The 17,879-nt window shown below is 39.1% G+C and overlaps 1 protein-coding gene across 1 annotated transcript in view; it reads right to left on the bottom strand.

The window, feature by feature from the left end:
* The window catches only part of ncor1 (nuclear receptor corepressor 1), a 60,294-nt gene that overhangs the window by 41,328 nt on the left and 1,087 nt on the right, over window positions 1–17,879 (bottom strand). The window contains exons 2-10 of the mRNA XM_051402136.1: window positions 14,589–14,778; window positions 12,617–12,711; window positions 12,177–12,384; window positions 10,663–10,845; window positions 8,659–8,772; window positions 3,182–3,238; window positions 2,974–3,026; window positions 2,156–2,222; window positions 87–259 (exon numbers count right to left, since the gene is read on the bottom strand). Coding sequence (XP_051258096.1) covers window positions 87–259; window positions 2,156–2,222; window positions 2,974–3,026; window positions 3,182–3,238; window positions 8,659–8,772; window positions 10,663–10,845; window positions 12,177–12,384; window positions 12,617–12,711; window positions 14,589–14,699 — 1,061 coding nt within the window. The 5' untranslated portion in view covers window positions 14,700–14,778. The remainder of the gene's footprint in view (window positions 1–86; window positions 260–2,155; window positions 2,223–2,973; window positions 3,027–3,181; window positions 3,239–8,658; window positions 8,773–10,662; window positions 10,846–12,176; window positions 12,385–12,616; window positions 12,712–14,588; window positions 14,779–17,879) is intronic.

Below are 17,879 nucleotides of genomic sequence, written 5' to 3'. Positions count from 1 at the left end.
AAACTACCTCTTTAACCAAATCACACACATTTTTGCTTTTCTATGTGATCCCCTTTTGATAAACAGTCACTGGTAGAGACCATTACCTCTGGAAGCGCTCCTGTTGCTCTCTTTGCTTGCGGATCTCAGGGAACTGCCTTTCATAGTACTCCCGTGTCCTGCTCTCCTTGGCTTTGCGTCTGGGGTTGTTCTCCATTCGCTCCACCTTCTTCTCCCACGCTTCCATCAACTGGTCATAGCGCTGGCAGATCTTCTGTTCCTGTGTACACAGCATGGAAAATGCTACATCATGAGTGGGTGTCCATCACTACAGTAATGCCAAAAGAACTTAATGCCAATGCAATGAGCCAGAAGATCCACATGGAATACATATATCAGATATTATGAGGGAGCTGATATTTTCACATTTCCAAATAACATCTACACTGTATTCTTAAACCACTGACTGAATACAAATTAACAGCACATTGAGATATTCTGTTGCTATGCAACTCCAGGATAGGTTATTTAAAATAAAAAAGTCTCATACATAGTGTCCTGAAAAAGTACAACTGATCCCAAATGAGCACAGTTCAGATACCACATGTGCAATGGTCAAGAAATTCTCAGGTTTCTGATGAAGCAACAAATAGAGCTCAGTGTGTTGTAGGTGCAGTAGATGTGATCTGTTGCTAGGTCGCTGTGTGGAAGAGAAAAAGAAGATGCTAATAATGGAAACAGAATAACTCAAATCTAACCATCAGACTACCTAGCTGAACATGAAAGTATCAATTCATGCTTAATTTTGTAAATATGTACACCTCTCAGTAAAATCAGTGTGGCAATTTATCTTTAAAAAACGAACATGAAAACAAATGTAAATCCATTTGAAGACATTCTGCAGAAACTAAGTGAGAGCAGAGTTGAGAGAGTATATGCTGTGGCTGTGTTTGTTGTGGGTGTATTTAATCTTGCCTAATTCTGTGTCCTGATCCAGGCACAGTTTGTTCTGATGAAACTAGCCTACTTAAAAATAGCTTATTATCAATTATCAGCTCAATATGCATTTAATCAGATTTATTTATTTGGTCTGGTAAATTGTATTTCTAGAGGAGAAATGGCAAAAACTATCTGGCACCAAAAAACAAAAACCAAACTAATTTCCTGGGGTGTAAGAGTTCAAATGTTGAGTGAAGATATGGAAAGACTCCTGTACTGGGAGGACAATACAGTCTAATTTCCACTCTGCAGCAAGCGACAAACAATTCACCTTCCTCTTGGCATGAGGCCATGTGCTCTCCACCATTGTCCAAAAGGTTTGTCTGACCCTGACATGGAACAGCCAGAGAAAGGTAGGACTCACTGAGCTATTGCAATAAAAAGAAAGAGCCAAGTGTTTCAACATGGGGTGATTCTGAAATATGTAAATCACTGGTTACTGATAAGAAAGACAGAGAGACGGTTGTTTAGCCAGCGTATTTCTCAGATCTGTTGTTTGATGTGACAATATTTATTATTATACTGCACATTAAAGCAGTTCTTGGCCCACACAATACTTTTCAACAAACAGGGGAAATCAGGGCGTTTCCTGTACTGTAAATACATCAGTGCATTATTTTTATTAGCCATGCTAGCAACGTGGCTTTAGGGATGGCAGTGTCGGTCGGTCAGTTCACCACTTTGGCTGAGACTGAAATATCTCCCAACTCTTGGATGGATTGCCATTCAATTTTATATATATTAATAGTCCGCAGAGAATAGCTGACTGACTTTGTTGATTTGGTAACTGTCCCTGTAGCACCAGCATTAAGTTGACATTTGTGGTTTTGAATGAAATAGCTTAACAAAAGTAAACAAAAGTATGCAGTACTAGTAGTTCCATTTTTAATGGGTAATAATAAAACCGTGTCCTCTCCGTGAGCATCTAAGACTAAATCACTATCTCATGTCTGCCTTCTGCATTTTAAGAAAGCAAAAATATTCATGTAAAAATAAAACAGGAGATCCCATATATCAAAAGCTTTAACGGTCCCAAATAATATTTCCCCGGTCATCTGAGTGCAAATGACTGTTACACTGACTATGGAAATGGGTGGCGCCACTAATGTGGTGTCCAGAGCACTGACACAAATACCTGGAACTTCCACCATGCTTTCCTAACAGCGGGGACACTTACCCTTTGTTTACGAGCGTGATTCCTCCTCTTGAAAAACAAAATCAGCTTCTTCCTCATGACTTGATTGCTAAAAGAAAACAGCCATTATTCAGTGACATTAAAATATTAATATGTTCAATGACAAAATGATTGTGGTACTCACGAGAACGCATTAAAAAGTTGCACAACACATAAAAAAAAGTAATGCCCTACTTGCTTGTTAGCTTGTTCAAGTGTACATTTGCAATAGTTCTTTGAGTGACAGAGCTTGATATAGCTTCGATCACCCTATCAAAAACCTCACGGACATATCATTGTTTATTTTCACTGTGGCACGTACAAATTACTGGGAACTCTTCTGTTTACACTTGATTGTGTCTGTGGGGAGAGAATAGTGAGAGAGCTGACCCTGAGAGTGTGGCCTGTACAGCAGATTCACACAGAGGTGGTCCCCGTCCTGATAAAGGACTGAGACAGATGGGCTGCATTCATGGTACACACTGATAAGAGTTTGTTCCTAGACGGCCTGGCCTTCAACCCCCGACACATCTCTGCTTTAAACACACCTAATGCAGACACAAGTTCTTTCACTTCCTTTCTCAATCACTCTCCTTGGTGTCAGTAGGGCAACTCAAACGGATGACTCAGCAATCAGATTAGACAGAATTATCAGCTGCTTTTATCTTGCTGAGGTCAGCATTACCTGCAACACTTTGCAACAGCTGAGATGGTTCCTATCCTGTTAGTCTGATGAGCATCATCTGCTACAATGTTCTTGCACTATGCACGGCTGACAGATGTTTATGAAATTAATCTATGGAACTAATGTAGATACTCACGTCTTGATGTTGTCATGGTAGACCTTTGTGTCTGATGGCTGGTTGTACAGGGGCTAAAAAGGGAGAAAGCAGACCAGGAACAGGCAGTGGATTAATTATTAGCTGCTAGGCAAGCAGTAATATCTAACTTGCCACTGAGCTAAGCATTACCTATTCCTCAAAGCTCAGGCAAGAGCAAAATATATTAACAAACCATTAAATGACATACCAGCTCAACCTTAGGACCAAGACCTTCCAGTATTTTATGGGCCTCTTCAGCTTTTTTCTAGAAAAAAAAAAAGAACAAGAGTTCATATCTTAGTAGACTATTGTCTACAAAACATAAAGAGAAACAGCAAGTTGAGCATTTCACCTAGAAAAACTTCCCATCAGGTGTTCAATACTATGTGTGGGTTATAGATGTGTTATTGTTTGTGGCTACAGCATGGAAACTTAGATTTTAAAAAGTAGCTAAACGTGGCCATAAATGCAACACTAAAACATCTGACCATTTTAAGAGCCGTTGGAATTTTTCAATGAAGTTACTGATTGAAGGTGTGATTTGTAACATGTATAAAAAGACAACAATTCAGGAAAACCATAAAATTCAATAACAACCTTAAGTCCTGAATGAGGGCACAGGCATTCATGCACAAATTCGCATTCTCTTCACATGGAGTTCAACTTTGACTTTGACCAGCAAAGTAGCTGCCTCAACCAAAAGCAAAGAGAAGTGTGTGGTTGACCATGTGCAGTCGCCTCAGCAGGCATATTTGTGTCGTGCCCTAAAGACATTTTTAGATGCATTTAATTTGCTCTTTAAGTATCTTTAAGTAGCTTCTGCAGTTGTAAGCAAAAGTAAGCAGCTGCACCTGCCTGAAAGGGGAGCTACACAATATAAGAGAAAAAGAGAAATAAAAAAATGGAAGAAAGAATAATCCGTGTATCATTTGTTTTTTTCATATTCAATTGAGATTCCAAAATCGAAAAATGAAAAACGGTTTGTTATTTCCTTATTCGTTTATGAATCTGATACCAGAAAACAAATAACGGTTCATTTTTTGTACTTTAGATTTATTGCTCAGATCAAAAATAGGAAATGAAATAATGGGCCATGGATCGATTTTGATATTTAATTTTTTCGCTTTGTATGCACCGGAAGTTATTGTGCTAGCTTGATTCACTTCTTCAGTTTAACTAATGTTAGCCTTCAAATCTGAGGATCAATGGTCCGTGTATGTTTTGGTCATTGGATTTTCCTTTCAGAAACGGGTATTAAAAAACAGAAAACAGTGCTTATTTGATTTTCGTTTTAAAATACAAAAATTAAAATTGAAATACAAGGCGTTTTCTTTTTCATTGTCAGAAAGGGATGAGCGAAATTAAAAAAATTATTCGATTTTCATTTTCTATTTCATATAACAAAAAATAAAATCACTAGAAAACAGAAACAGAAAAAGGCCTGTTGTTTCATATTCTGAGACCGGATGTTGTCATTTACAGGACGGTGCTGTGGAGAAGAAACAGTAGGCTAGTAGACTGCGGTCAATCCAGCCGTGAGTCCGATCTCCGTGGTCAAATCAGCCGCACTTAAATTTAGAGTGTACAAGTATTCTCAGCATTATGGTAAATGCGGAGAAACAGCGTATTTACTTCCGGTTTTCAAAATAAAGGTATTTAGAACAGTAAGCTATAATTAAAATATGTTACATTAAAGTCTTGTGCCCCTGATGAATAAAAAAAAACTTTATATCAAGTATCTTTACTGCACCAGTGTGGAGAAATGCCAAAATAAAAGTCTCATATTTATGCCTCCAGAGATTGCATATTTGACCATATTTGAGGTACTGTAAAAACATATTGCTCAGTGTTTCCTGGCTACTGATGGTGTATTTGACTTTTACACATATGAGACTACAAACATACTTAATATCAAGCATTTTTACTGTACCAATTTGGAGAAATTGAAGAATAAAAGTCCCATATTTATACTTCCAGATTCCATATTTTCTTATATTTTTGAGCTACTGTAAAAACATATTGCTCAATATTTCCAGGCTATGGGTGAAGCATTTTCATTATACTTCAATAATGCTGCAGTAATCATGACAAAATTTCACACTAATGTTTAATAACATCTTGATAATATAAACACTAAACACAAAATCCTACACAATTCTAATTTGTTTACTTTTCACACAAAATGCAATGCCAGTCCACATTCTTCTTATTTTGCTGCTCTGCTGTGTCCATTTGTAGGTAAAGGAAAAAGAATTAGTTTTAACTTCAAAACACCATTGTACCTACTGTCTCTTCCTCACATATTATTTTTATATTATTCAGTGTGACAGCTGTTGCAGGTGGTTCCACATACAGTTTTTTTTACAGTAGCTCAAATATAAGAAAATATGGAATCTGGAAGTATAAATATGGGACTTTTATTCTTCAATTTCTCCAAATTGGTACAGTAAAAATGCTTGATATTAAGTATGTTTGTAGTCTCATATGTGTAAAGTCAAATACACCATCAGTAGCCAGGAATCACTGAGCAATATGTTTTTACAGTACCTCAAATATGGTCAAATATGCAATCTCTGGAGGCATAAATATGAGACTTTATTTTGGCATTTCTCCACACTGGTGCAGTAAAGATACTTGATATAAAGTGTTTTTTATTCATCAGGGCCATAAAACACTTTAATGTAACATATTTTAATTATAGCTTACTGTTCTAAATACCTTTATTTGAAAACCTATATACGCTGTTTCTCCGCATTTACCATAATGCTGAGAATACTTGTACACTGGACATTTAGGTGCGGCTGATTTGACCACGGAGATCGGACTCACGGCTGGATTGACCGCAGTCTACTAGCCTACTGTTTCTTCTACACAGCACCGTCCTGTAAATGACAACATCCGGTCTCAGAATATGAAAAAACAGGCCTTTTTCTGTTTCTGTTTTCTAGTGATTTTATTTTTGTTATATGAAATAGAAAATGAAAATCGAATAATTTTTTAAGTTCGCTCATCCCTTTCTGACCATGAAAAAGAAAACGCCTTGTATTTCAATTTTAATTTTTGTATTTTAAAACGAAAATCAAATAAGCACTCGTTTTCTGTTTTTAATATCCGTTTCTGAAAGAAAATCCAATGACCAAAACATACACGGACCATCAATCATGGAGAGTTTCATCTTTTCATTCATCTTTAATCTTCATTTTCCTGGCACGTGTGCGAAAAGCTGCATGCTGCCTGTTACGTTACTCCAGCCTGCTTTCTTTAACTTCTTAACTTTTATTCTATTTTTGTTCGTTCTTATTTTTTCACTGTAACTCTATGAAGTCCTGTCCTCTCCAAAGATGGTGTTTAAGAGAGTTTTTGTGTTCATTTTCGTGTTTTAATGCTGCTTCCACCGGGACACGCTGCCGTTGTTTACTCCGGAGAACAGCTGATCGCACTAATGCCGGTCGGTATAGTGGACAGAGCAGCTGATTTACCAGCTGAACTCTGGAGAAAACACACCGGGGATGCAGAGGAGGGAAGCAACGTCGAGGAAGAGAGGAGGGTCGAGACGGGACGGATTTATGGAGAAAGATAAGATTGAAGCCGAGTCTCCCCTCTCTTGTTATGGTGGATGTGCGGTCTCCTAGCAACGGAATGTACAAACTGACGGCATTGACGTGCAACCACGCAGAGTACCAGGAGTCTGGTGTGTTTTGCTGGGGCATGGCTGCACAGGGACATTACGGACCGGAGCGTATATGTCGCTTACACACCGTCCGGGCGGACCGGGGTTGCACCGGGAGCAAACAGCTCTCGGGCCCGGGTGCTGAACTGGTGGCCGTTGGACTCTGTCCATATCATCTACCAAGAGAGATCCTGCACGTCATCATCGTTGTCGTACATCCCTCACTCTGCATACCCAACATCCTGCTATGTGCCTCTGGTGAAGAGGAAGCCTGCGACCACTTTCCACTTTTTTGCACATTTGAAAGTGTGACTTTAAATTATACTATATATATTCTTAATATATGTATGTCTATTTCAATTTGGAGCATGTAACGAAAGTAATTTCCCCCTGGGATTATTAAAGTATGTCTGATTCTGATTATGATTCTGATTGTTCAGAGGAACTAAACAGGTGACTGTCAAGACATTGCTGGATACCCATCAGCTGCAGCGTAGCAGAAATATCTACATGTGTCTTGCCAGTTTCAAATAAGTCCTTAATAAGTCCTTATAGTTTCAAATAAGTCCTTAAATACAGAGTACAATCACTGCATTTTTTGAATTTTTTCAGGCTTTGCGAAACTGCGGCAAACTGCCAAGTGCAACACACGAAGAAGACAATAACTTCCGGTTCACACAAAGCGAAAAATTAAATATCAAAATCAAAATCTATCTGTGGCCCGTTATTTCATTTCCTATGTTTGATCTGAGCAATAAATCTAAAGTACAAAAAATGAACCGTTATTTGTTTTTTGGTATCAGTAATAATAATCGAAATAACAAACCGTTTTCATTTTTCGATTTTGGAATCTCAATTGAATATGAAAAGAACGAATGATACAGGGATTAAGAATGTTCCCCCTGCAGTATAATCAATAGGGTTAGCAACAACAGTTTTCCTGGATCAGTGCAGACTGTCAGCTAACTGTGCACAGCACTGGAGCAGCTTTGCAGCCTAAAGGGTTAATGGCTGACTGAGAAGGAGGGCGTGTCTCAGCACTCTCCTACCACAACATTGTCTGACGGACATGAACTACAGTGACCTCCACAAACACACACTCACTTCCCTGTGTTTCAGCTGGAACACAGATAATGAGGTCTGCCTCTGCCCTTGACTTTGGATTTAATGCACTGTATTCTTAATTAATTTTTAAACAAAATTAAACAAGTAAATTTAGAAATATGACAAAATTACCATGCAGTACAAACATTACTTTCTAACCCTACAAAACCACGAGACATTCCATCGTACTTCAACAGCAGACACGCTTGAATATTATTTCAGAAAATTAAAACATTGCTATGCCAAATGCTGTTTTTCGACAGGGGTGGGGATCAACATTCCAGCCATATCTTGCCGCGCACACTCCTTTCTTATTGAGGAACCGCACCGTGCATTAGCAGAGTTCTGCTAACTCTGACAAAAACATTGCATTTCCCATAGCTGCTCCACCATAAAAGCTCACTCAGACCACTCAAAAAAGCAGCTGCAGCAGCAAGAAACGTTCAGCTTGCATCAGTAGTAACTTAACACAGCTCAGATACGGCAGAAAGCCGTCAGTAAAGAGTAAAATAAGGCTGATATTTGAATGTACGAACAGGCACATAAGAGTGAACCTAAACTCCAAACCAGAGATTCTGTTAGAAACTACAAAAGTACTGAGAGCGGAACACAGACACATATAAAGACACATCAGTTTAGCATTAAATAGCTTCCTTTAAGTAACCCCTGTCACTAGTTGGCTGTGTTTGCCACGCGCTGGTGTTCTCAGTTTAGCTAGGCTTCACATAATCTAAGCGGGTTAACTTGGCCTGTTGAAAAAACAAAGGTAACTTCTTCCAGCTTTGAGGATTCACAGAGATGATAGATAGAATAGCTGAAATTGTTTAGAAACAAACAAAATGACTAGGGAGAACTGAGGAGATCCGACGCTTGTTGTTGCTGTGTCTTGGTGTTTGCAGCAGACCACTAACCCTGTTCTCGTCGTAGATGATCTGGACTATGCTGCGGTGCTTGTGCTCCACTGGGGGAGGGGTCACTGGCTTTTCTGGCTCCACTGGCTTTGCCGCTTCTTCCTCCAGTTGTTGCTAAGAGACAACACCAACACAAAACATTACGACCAATAGCACACACAAAACACATACAGAAAATTATGGGGGGGGCTTCCTTTTATACATGACCCAAGTAAACATTTTGTATGGTTTTACCTGTATTTGTTTTCATATGAAATATGTGGTGGAAAACATAGATGCAGCTACACTGTGTTGACCTGATCTCTGAGGAGATATCTGAGGCCCATGCAGGCATTATCAGATGATTCTCTTCAGGCTTGTTCCAGTATAACTTTTTTTTAACAGAACTGAAGGGGTCTGCCTTTGAGGCCAATGCTGATGCAGGCAGATAAGCTGAACTGGTGAGTGTTTGCTAGGTCAATGTTTACAAGTTAAAGGTTATGTAAACTACCAGGTTACAGGGACAAGATTATGAGTTCCTGAAATACCTCAAATAAACAAATGAATCCCTGACAATCTTGGGAAAACACAAACTGAAAATCTGAGAAGAATTCTCTCCCAGTAAAGCTCAGCTTACATTCCTATCTAATGAGACGGGATTCCAAAAAAGATAGCAGGAGAAAAAGGGCCACAAACAAGATTAAAAACAAGCAAATCAAGATAGATGAAAAAAAATAAGCCTGTAGCTCTAGAAATTCAGTTTTTGAATTATCTTATTAAGAAAAGAAATACAGTAGACGATGGACACAAGTTTGTTGAGCCATAGAAGCATCTTATAGCTCAGGTGAATTGCCTCAGACACTGTTGGTGCAGACGATTGCAACCTAGAGCTCTGTGCGCTGATTAAAGGCTCTTATACACTCACCGTTCCCAACCTGTTGCGCAACAATGTGACGTCAAAATGACGTAGATCTCACTGGCGCGCCAGGATTTAGGCCCAGTCGCGCACCACTCTTTTTCTTTCCAGTTGAGCGCGCGAAAGCGGAAACAGGAAGATGGACGAGTTCGAGGGCAAGCTTTCCAAGCAAGTGCGCCTCTACAGGCATCTGTACGATCCTTCAATGAAGGAACACACTGGTGCCAGAATTCATGGCAATGTTGGAAAAGAGGAGGCCATATGCTGGAAAATTTGGAAGAACCTCCCGACCGATTTGGAAAATCAAAAAAGAGGTCTGCCACTGTTTACCTTTTTCTTCTTTTTCTAGTGCGTAGAAATAGCTAAGTTGGTAGCCTTCCCTCAGTTGCAACACCTCTGTTCAGGAGAAGACTGCAACTAGTGTTGCGCCCACCACCGCAAGTATAAATAGTTACGGCGCTCCCGTGACGTCACATTGTCGCGCTACAGGTCGGGAACGGCGAGTGTATAAGAGCCTTAAAACTCCACACCAAGAAGACCAGCGAGGCTGCAGGGATTAGCAGCCTCCTCACTAACATTGAGCAGAGCCTGCTAACATTAACTCCAGAGAGAGTGAACACCAAGTCTCTTGAGGAGGGAAAGAGGTCTGCTGGAAAACAATCAAAGCTAGATTATGCCCCAGCTACAAATTAATCTGACTGAGATGACAACAACTTGTTACATTTGTCACTTCAACTGAACATTTCAGTCTCTTATTATCTTATTCCCTTTACAATACTACTATTCAAATTGTGGCTGGATTGTCAATAATAAATAAACTATTGAAATCACAACAGATACCTGAACACATCCATGGTAATGCAAGTAAAATCCCTTTCAGATACAGTCTTGTCAAACCTGTTCTTTCAACTTCAAGACCTTTACAACTTCTGCTTTTGTGGTTTACAACTACTCCTCATTGCAGCTCTAAAATTACCATCACTTCAGCCTCTCGTGGGTTTGCTTAATTATAATAGCAAGTGAAATTGTTTCTTGTGCCAAGTTTTCTTGCACAACATCCATTGTGTTTGATACATGTTCAGAGACAAAGGTTTCACTAAATAACTAACCTGCTTTTTCTTCAGCTTGAAAATCTGCTGCTCCACTTTAGCAATCTCTCTGTCTACACGGTCCATACTCTGAATCAGCTCCTCCTTGGATAGTTTGGAAGGAGAACTGTCCTGCTCATCTCCCATGTGTAGTGTAGGTCCACCAGGGGACGGGGACTCCACTTTGACGTTGTACTGAGACTCCTGATGAAAACAAAAAGGTTAATTCAGCTTGTTAAAAACTGTAGATGTGTACAAGAACTTTACAAAAGAATGATTCTGTCCGGTCCAAGCAATCATTGTCTGAAAAACGTCAAAAACCACCAGTAAGGCAGTGTCATAAAAGGTCCAACATTTTGGTGGGGATTTCCAAATAGTATACAACACATACTGACATTATAAATCATAGGAGAAGTCGTAAGATATTTTTCATTAGTTCACAAGTACTGTCATCCATGGTGAAGTATTTGAATAGTACACACGTATAGAATAAGTAAAAGTCAGAAGTGTCACCTCACTAAGTTTGTAGTCAAACTAGAATTAGTGTGGGTGCCTCCGCCAACCAGTCAAGCTGCAGTTTACCGCTTGGAAGGAACTAAATAAAACAGTGTATTTGTTGACTAAATGGAGGTTTTCACTATATTGATGATACATATGTATAATTCCAGTGAATATTTATAATACATGTACTTGATTGTAATGTAAAGCTGGATTCTTATATAGAGTTTAACTATACAAAAACTGGTGCTTTTGTTTTCTCCATTTTTAGATTCTACGGCTCTCTATGAGCTGTAGGTGAAACTCACTCACAGGATCATGATTAGCTAGGCACGTTCTAATACGTTGTTTGCAGTCACATGATTTTGATGATGCTCGAAATTCAGAACGAGGCAATAAATAAAAGGCAGAATGGATGAGATGGAAAGATAAAAGCCAGTCATTGTGCCATCTCAGTCGACACGTGTGAAATCTGGAATTGCCCAGTTCGTTCTTAAACTATGGCTAAAAACCTATTTTATTAAAGTAACAGTGACCTTTGACCTTTGTGTCAAAACCAACTTAGAGCCCGCCCAACAGTGTAATATGGTCACAATCTCCCCTTCTGTTCCCGAGTTAAGAATTGAAGTTGCCCTTTGACCTTGTGGGTAAAACTTCGTTGTTGAGTCCCATTAAAAATCTGTGTGACATTTTGTCATAATTACAGCATCAATTCCTGAGTAATGGGCAAAAACATGTTTTGTTCGGTCACAATAAACTTGACCTTTGACCATCAAATTCTAATCAGTTCATCCTTGAGACCAAGAGGATGTTTGTGCTAAGTTTGAAGAATTCCCTCAAGACTTTCGTGAAATGTCACGTTCACAAGCATGGGACCGACAGACCTACGGAAGGAAGAAAGGCCTTAAGGACAGCCTGAAACTCTAATGCCTCTCGCCACAGCTGTCGCCAGCATGATGGCATAAAGAGGACAAAATCAACTGAAAACAAATGTGAAACCAAATTTGGAAGAAGGAGAGAGGAGGAACCGGGCCCACCTTTTTTACCTCCACAGATGCTCTCAGACTGTCCTGTACTGAATGGGTTAAGGGCAGGACAATACCCCCAGCTGTGGGAGGGGTGCGGCTGATGTGGGACTCAGCAACAGTCTCCATGCGAGGGCGTTTAGAATCCAAGGCCTCATGCTCAGACTGCGCTGAGATGGAGTGAAACTGCTGTTCGTAACCATGGCGTCTCTCTGGAGGCCTGAAGAACAGAAGTAAACAAGAAATTTACGGACGCATCAGAAGCTACATCTGGTTGTCGAGATGTATGATCTGGGAACAGCATCCCTTAGGGAGCGAAAACGGAAAAACAACTCTGCATTACAGACCCTAATATTAAAATAATTTAAAAACTTCTACTCTGGATGTCACGTATGAGGGTGTACTTATCCTTTGTCAGATATTCAGGCAGTAGGATGGAGCGAAGCCCTTACCTTTCAGTTCCAGGGTGGAATTCAGACAATAAGGATGGTCTTCTCCGACCCTGAGGATCTTGCATGTGAGTCCGATAGTCTGGGACGGTGAAATCCTGAAGGCAAGACGTACACACCACACAAAACTTTAAAAAGTGATCTGATCAAGGTCGGGGGGGGGTCAGAAAACAACAACTGGTACAACTATAACAACGCACTTCAAAGATGCCAAATCATGCCAACAGAGAGGCAAAGTCACAGCAGATACGCTTCAGTTTTAATCAATACAGCTGTCTACACAACTGTGACTTGGCATCATTTTTAACGTCAAATCCCTTTTCCCTCAACTTGCACAAGTAACTACACTGATTGTGTATTGGGCTATGTTAAAAGCTGTCTAAGGGGTGTCCTGGTGGCCTACGGGTTTGAAGCACTGACAATTTAATTGCAACGTCGCCAGTTCAAGTCCGGCCAGGGATCTTTGTTTCATGTCACCCTCCCTCTCACCCACCCCATTTCCTGTAAGCTCTATGCTGTACTCAATCTGATTAAGGCAGAATCCCTAATGAACTCAGTGGACATTTTATGAAGCTCTAGGTATAAGACATAGACACAATGTCAGCATTTGAATGTCTAATTGTTAAATGTTGAAAACAAATCAACTGTTCTTATGTCACTCTTTTAAAATAACAAGGTTCACACATGTATTAGCAGGTACAGGAGGAGTGGCTCATGTAGCTTCCAATAAGGACAGAATACCACAATATCAGAAGGATGAAAGAATAAAAAACACATGTGATAGTACACTGTGGAACCAGCGCTTGCCCGGAAGTGAACAAAGACTTCACCCCTCTTTAAAACATCTCACCAGTCAGTGCACACTGAAATTATTGAACCAGTATCACTGCTGTTATCTGGCACAACAAAATGGATTTTGTCAATGTCAAGAAAATTGATTCAAAGCTTTTTAATACTCCAAAGCTTTTATCAAAAAGCTATTGGGTAAAGAACACACAAATGTTATCAGCACAGTGTGACCTCCTAACAAACCTGAACAAGCAAATGCAGTTACAGGAAAACTCCAGTTTTTCCCCAGTTTTAAGCAAACAATCTAAATGCCCTGAAATGTACTGCTGACAGTTTTCTGTGAAAGTAAGCTTCTAAGAAGTATGATAAAATAGCTAACAAACATTATCCAATATTCACAACAGTCAACAGTAAAGTGGGATACAATACAATGAAATACTATAAAAAAACTTTATAGAGCTGCATAATTATGACTGAACTGAAAATCTAAACTATTTTATCACACTTACTAGCAGTAGTATTGATTTATTTTATTACATTTTAATTTAACATTAAACTAAGTAAGTCATAAAAATAGATTTCACTCGGAGGTTGTCTACGCAGAAAAATTGCTGTTACAGCTGCAGCAGAGTTTGGGCTGAAGCCACATCAAATATGGCAAGGTAGGCGGCGCCACCACCTCTAGCTCTTTTTCTGTATGAAGCGGGAAATCAGCGGGTACAGCCAAAAGGCCTTGTTGCGCAAATATTTCACTTCTGTCGAGATTGCCCCACAACACATTAATAGATTTAGTAAATAAACTATTGTTAGTCCCCTTAGCTTCAAATTTTACTTGCAATCCTGAATCTGAATTTAAAGTCTGAACCCAACTCACTCACAGCACGCACATACCTTAGCTTGAACCTAACATCCCTTTTTGGCTGTCTCACCAGAGCCCCAAATCACCAAGAAGAATCATCCTTCTTATTTCAAATGCTAGCTAGGCTCTTGCTTAACCACACATGAGCATGTTGAGTGACTTAGCAGACCATTTATGAAAGTAAAAGTAAAAGTACTCCTCCAACGTGCAGCTCAGATTGTAAAAGAGAACATATATAGCAATGTCAAACATACTCCTTAAGTTTTAACTAACCAAGCTGAAAAAACAAAAGTCTGCTCAAACAACAATGCAGAAGGAAGGTTTTACCTGTTGGTGGCGCGTGCCAGAGAAGGTGTACTGGACAGAATGTGGTGGGTACCGGCTCTGCTCGCTGCTGAAGCTCCCCTGGCTGGGGGGGTAGCCCGAGCTACTGGACATCTTGGCTCAGTGCTAGCGGGCTGCTGCTGCTTCACGGATTAGAGATTTTAGCTAGACCATGTTCGGAGACACAAACCACCTGCACAGAAACAGAATAGATATTTTTGGTAATATTTCTCCCTTTATTTGATAGAACAGCTCAAGACAGACAAGAACGGGGGAGAGAGAGGGGATGACATGCAAAGGGCCACAGGTCATACTCGAAACCATGGCCGCTGCAGCAAGCCTGGGTACGTGGGATTGCCCCAAACTGATTTTTTTAAAGTCACATTTCAGACATTAAGATGAATATATTGAAGCCTATTAAATACCTTTATGTGTGAGAAATATTCTAAAAATCGACTAAGATGAATTTATACCAAGTTAAATTGACAATATTAGATAGAATGGTCAAAATATACTGCATTTTAAGAGAGCTGCTGCTGCAACATCAGGCAAAAAGTGTAGAACTGGAGCCATCACGGGTGGTCTATTAAGCATATGATATGCTATCAAGTCAGTGTGCATTACATTAACACTAGACACAAGAGGGAGCGACACCTTTTATTACTTTTCTCAAGTATTACTGTGTTTCCATGTAGGTAGGTATAGGCCTAAAGCACTGCCCTGCCAACATCACCTCCTGTTGCCAGTGCAGGTAAAATAAGGTTAGAATCAAGTCCAAAATACACCACTCTAAGCTCTTACTTCACCTTGCAGGGGCGTTAATATAAGGCTTTAAAGCCAAAAGAGCAAGGATGCTCTTGGAACAACTCATACATAAAAAAACAACTTGCAGCTGCAGCTCTGGAGAGCACCAAAACAATATTACTGTGGGCGGAAAGAACAGCAGCCTGTTCTTCAAAAACGGATGGCTGAGTTAACTTGATTTGATTATTGACCATTTGTTATTAGCTTGTATTTTTCTAAAATGCATGTGGAGCTGCTGTCACATTAGAAAGCTCAAACATGCAAAAAGCAGGCTTATTCTGAGTCAGCTGCATTATCAGAGCCAGACCTTTTCAAATTCCATCCGTATATCAAACATTCAGATCTTCTCCAACCATACCAGAGTATTTTTAGTTAATCTAATCTTTCCTTAATCATGCTAAAATTGGAAGAAGAAAAAACTTTATTACAATGAACATTTTGTAGATAGGTTCAGTATAAGCATATGAGCACATACATTCATAGAATCATTATATGTTAATAAACAATTTAGACAGCATTATGCTTATTCAAAATAGTTGCATTTGAATGAAAATGCACTGCAGGATGTTGAAGAATCACCAACCAAGATGCTAGTTTAGTGACATAATAGAAAATACAATTCAATCAAATAAAACTGATACAACTACAACAACAAAAAAACAATGCAAATGTAATAATATGTACTTCCATGGTCAAATCTAGAAGTACTTTAGCTTACGATGAGCTTGAACAAAAGTTAGCTTAATCATAACATTTTTTTGATGATTCAATGTGTAAATTCAAAATAATGAAAAAAAATTCTGAATTATGAACACATTTTTTACACATGAAACTTGACAGAGTCGGATAGATGTCAATGTCATTTCTTACAAACGATCTGTTGCCTATTAAAGGGATTGGTAGGGTGTGTCATTTCATAGTTAGAATATTTTTTTGATTGGAAAAATTCCTGTTTTTAATAAAGGTTTGCTCTGCAGCTTGGGAAAAAAGGTGCCTTCTCTAACTTTACATGTCATGCAAGCCAATCAAATAAGCAGTGATTATGGTTTTAACTTTTCACTCTTATTGCCATACCTTCAGAATAACATCCCAATGTTAACGAATAAAATAATAAAGCAGTCCTCCACATTGCATTTAAAAAAACATAGTAGTTGGATGGAAAGTAGCACGTAAGCAAGTATTTTAGCTGCTTAATATCATGTTATAGCCTGGATCAAATTAAGCAATGTACAAAGAACAGGACCCAGGACAGAGCCAGGAACCACGCAACACCTTCTGATGAACTTCTGCAAATAAACCAACTTGAAAACACATGTGATATCTAAGTACTCTGCAGCTGACAAACCCATACACTTTGTATTTGGTATGATTATTTATGGGTAACAAAAACATGCTACTAAACACACACAGAAAAGTCTCTGCATGTTTGTTTTCTTACAAATATTACTGGATTCTTTTTTTTGGGTCCTTCATGTCATTCTTCACAGGGAGCCATCACGAGTCTGAGCTCTGCGGGCTCAATCACTTTTATTCTGCGTCTTTGAGATTTACAGCTTCACCACCATGCCAAGACATGATGCTAACTTCAGGGTTGGAAAAGCTACAATCATTGCCACCATAACCAGGGTGGGAAGCTGTTATTTTATTTTTTCAGTCCACAGGCCACAGAGTTTGGTGGGTCCCACATTTTTTTATCCACTTTCACATTTTCAGAATGGATACTAAAAATATCTTCAGTGTCTTGACAAAGTCACTTATGAAAAAACTAACGGGTCGCATTGAGAGCAGCTGGTAAATGTAATTGCTGTTTTTGTTACGTTGAACTAAAGATACATTTTAAACTGACAATTTTCTATTTAAATGACATAACATTGTATTGTATCTTATTGTAAACAAAAAAGCAGTAACAAAAGGTTGTGTCCTACGTCAATCTGGTTCTTAAATGTATATGAGGCTGTCATTTTCAGCAGCACCTTTTGGCTTTGAGCCAAAACTAAGGGAGAACAAATCAGCTTGAAGCAAACTGTTACAACAAGGAGCAAATGAAACAACAAAAGAAAAAGAGCACGCAGCAGAACTTCAGCTGCCTCAAAATATTACAACCTCATTTTTTTGTTTTCCTTTTACTGTCCCATTTCTCTTAACTGGATTTAACTTGTATCTACAGTCTCTACTACCCCGAGTTGAATTTGATCAATTACTTGATGTTCTACTAAAATTGATAACATTGCTGAATGAAACAAAACCCAAGCTTAAAAATGCTGAACTTGAGTTGTACTCTGAGGTGATGACCAAATGTTTACCAGTATGGCTGACAGTCAATGAAGCAGGAAACAAAAAATGTTGCTGGGGGGGATTTTGTCATCTTTCAAATGCAGTCTTGTTCCTTTGGAAATCGTCTCCAATTGTGTTCCAATCATTACAAACATCACATCATTTGCTCCTGTGTTCCCAATAAAAGAAGGAACAAACAGCAGGCCTCCTGGGTTC

This window comes from Dicentrarchus labrax, unplaced genomic scaffold, assembly GCF_905237075.1.
Source record: "Dicentrarchus labrax unplaced genomic scaffold, dlabrax2021, whole genome shotgun sequence".
Taxonomy (NCBI): domain Eukaryota; kingdom Metazoa; phylum Chordata; class Actinopteri; family Moronidae; genus Dicentrarchus; species Dicentrarchus labrax.
This window is presented reverse-complemented; position numbering and strand designations above follow the sequence as displayed.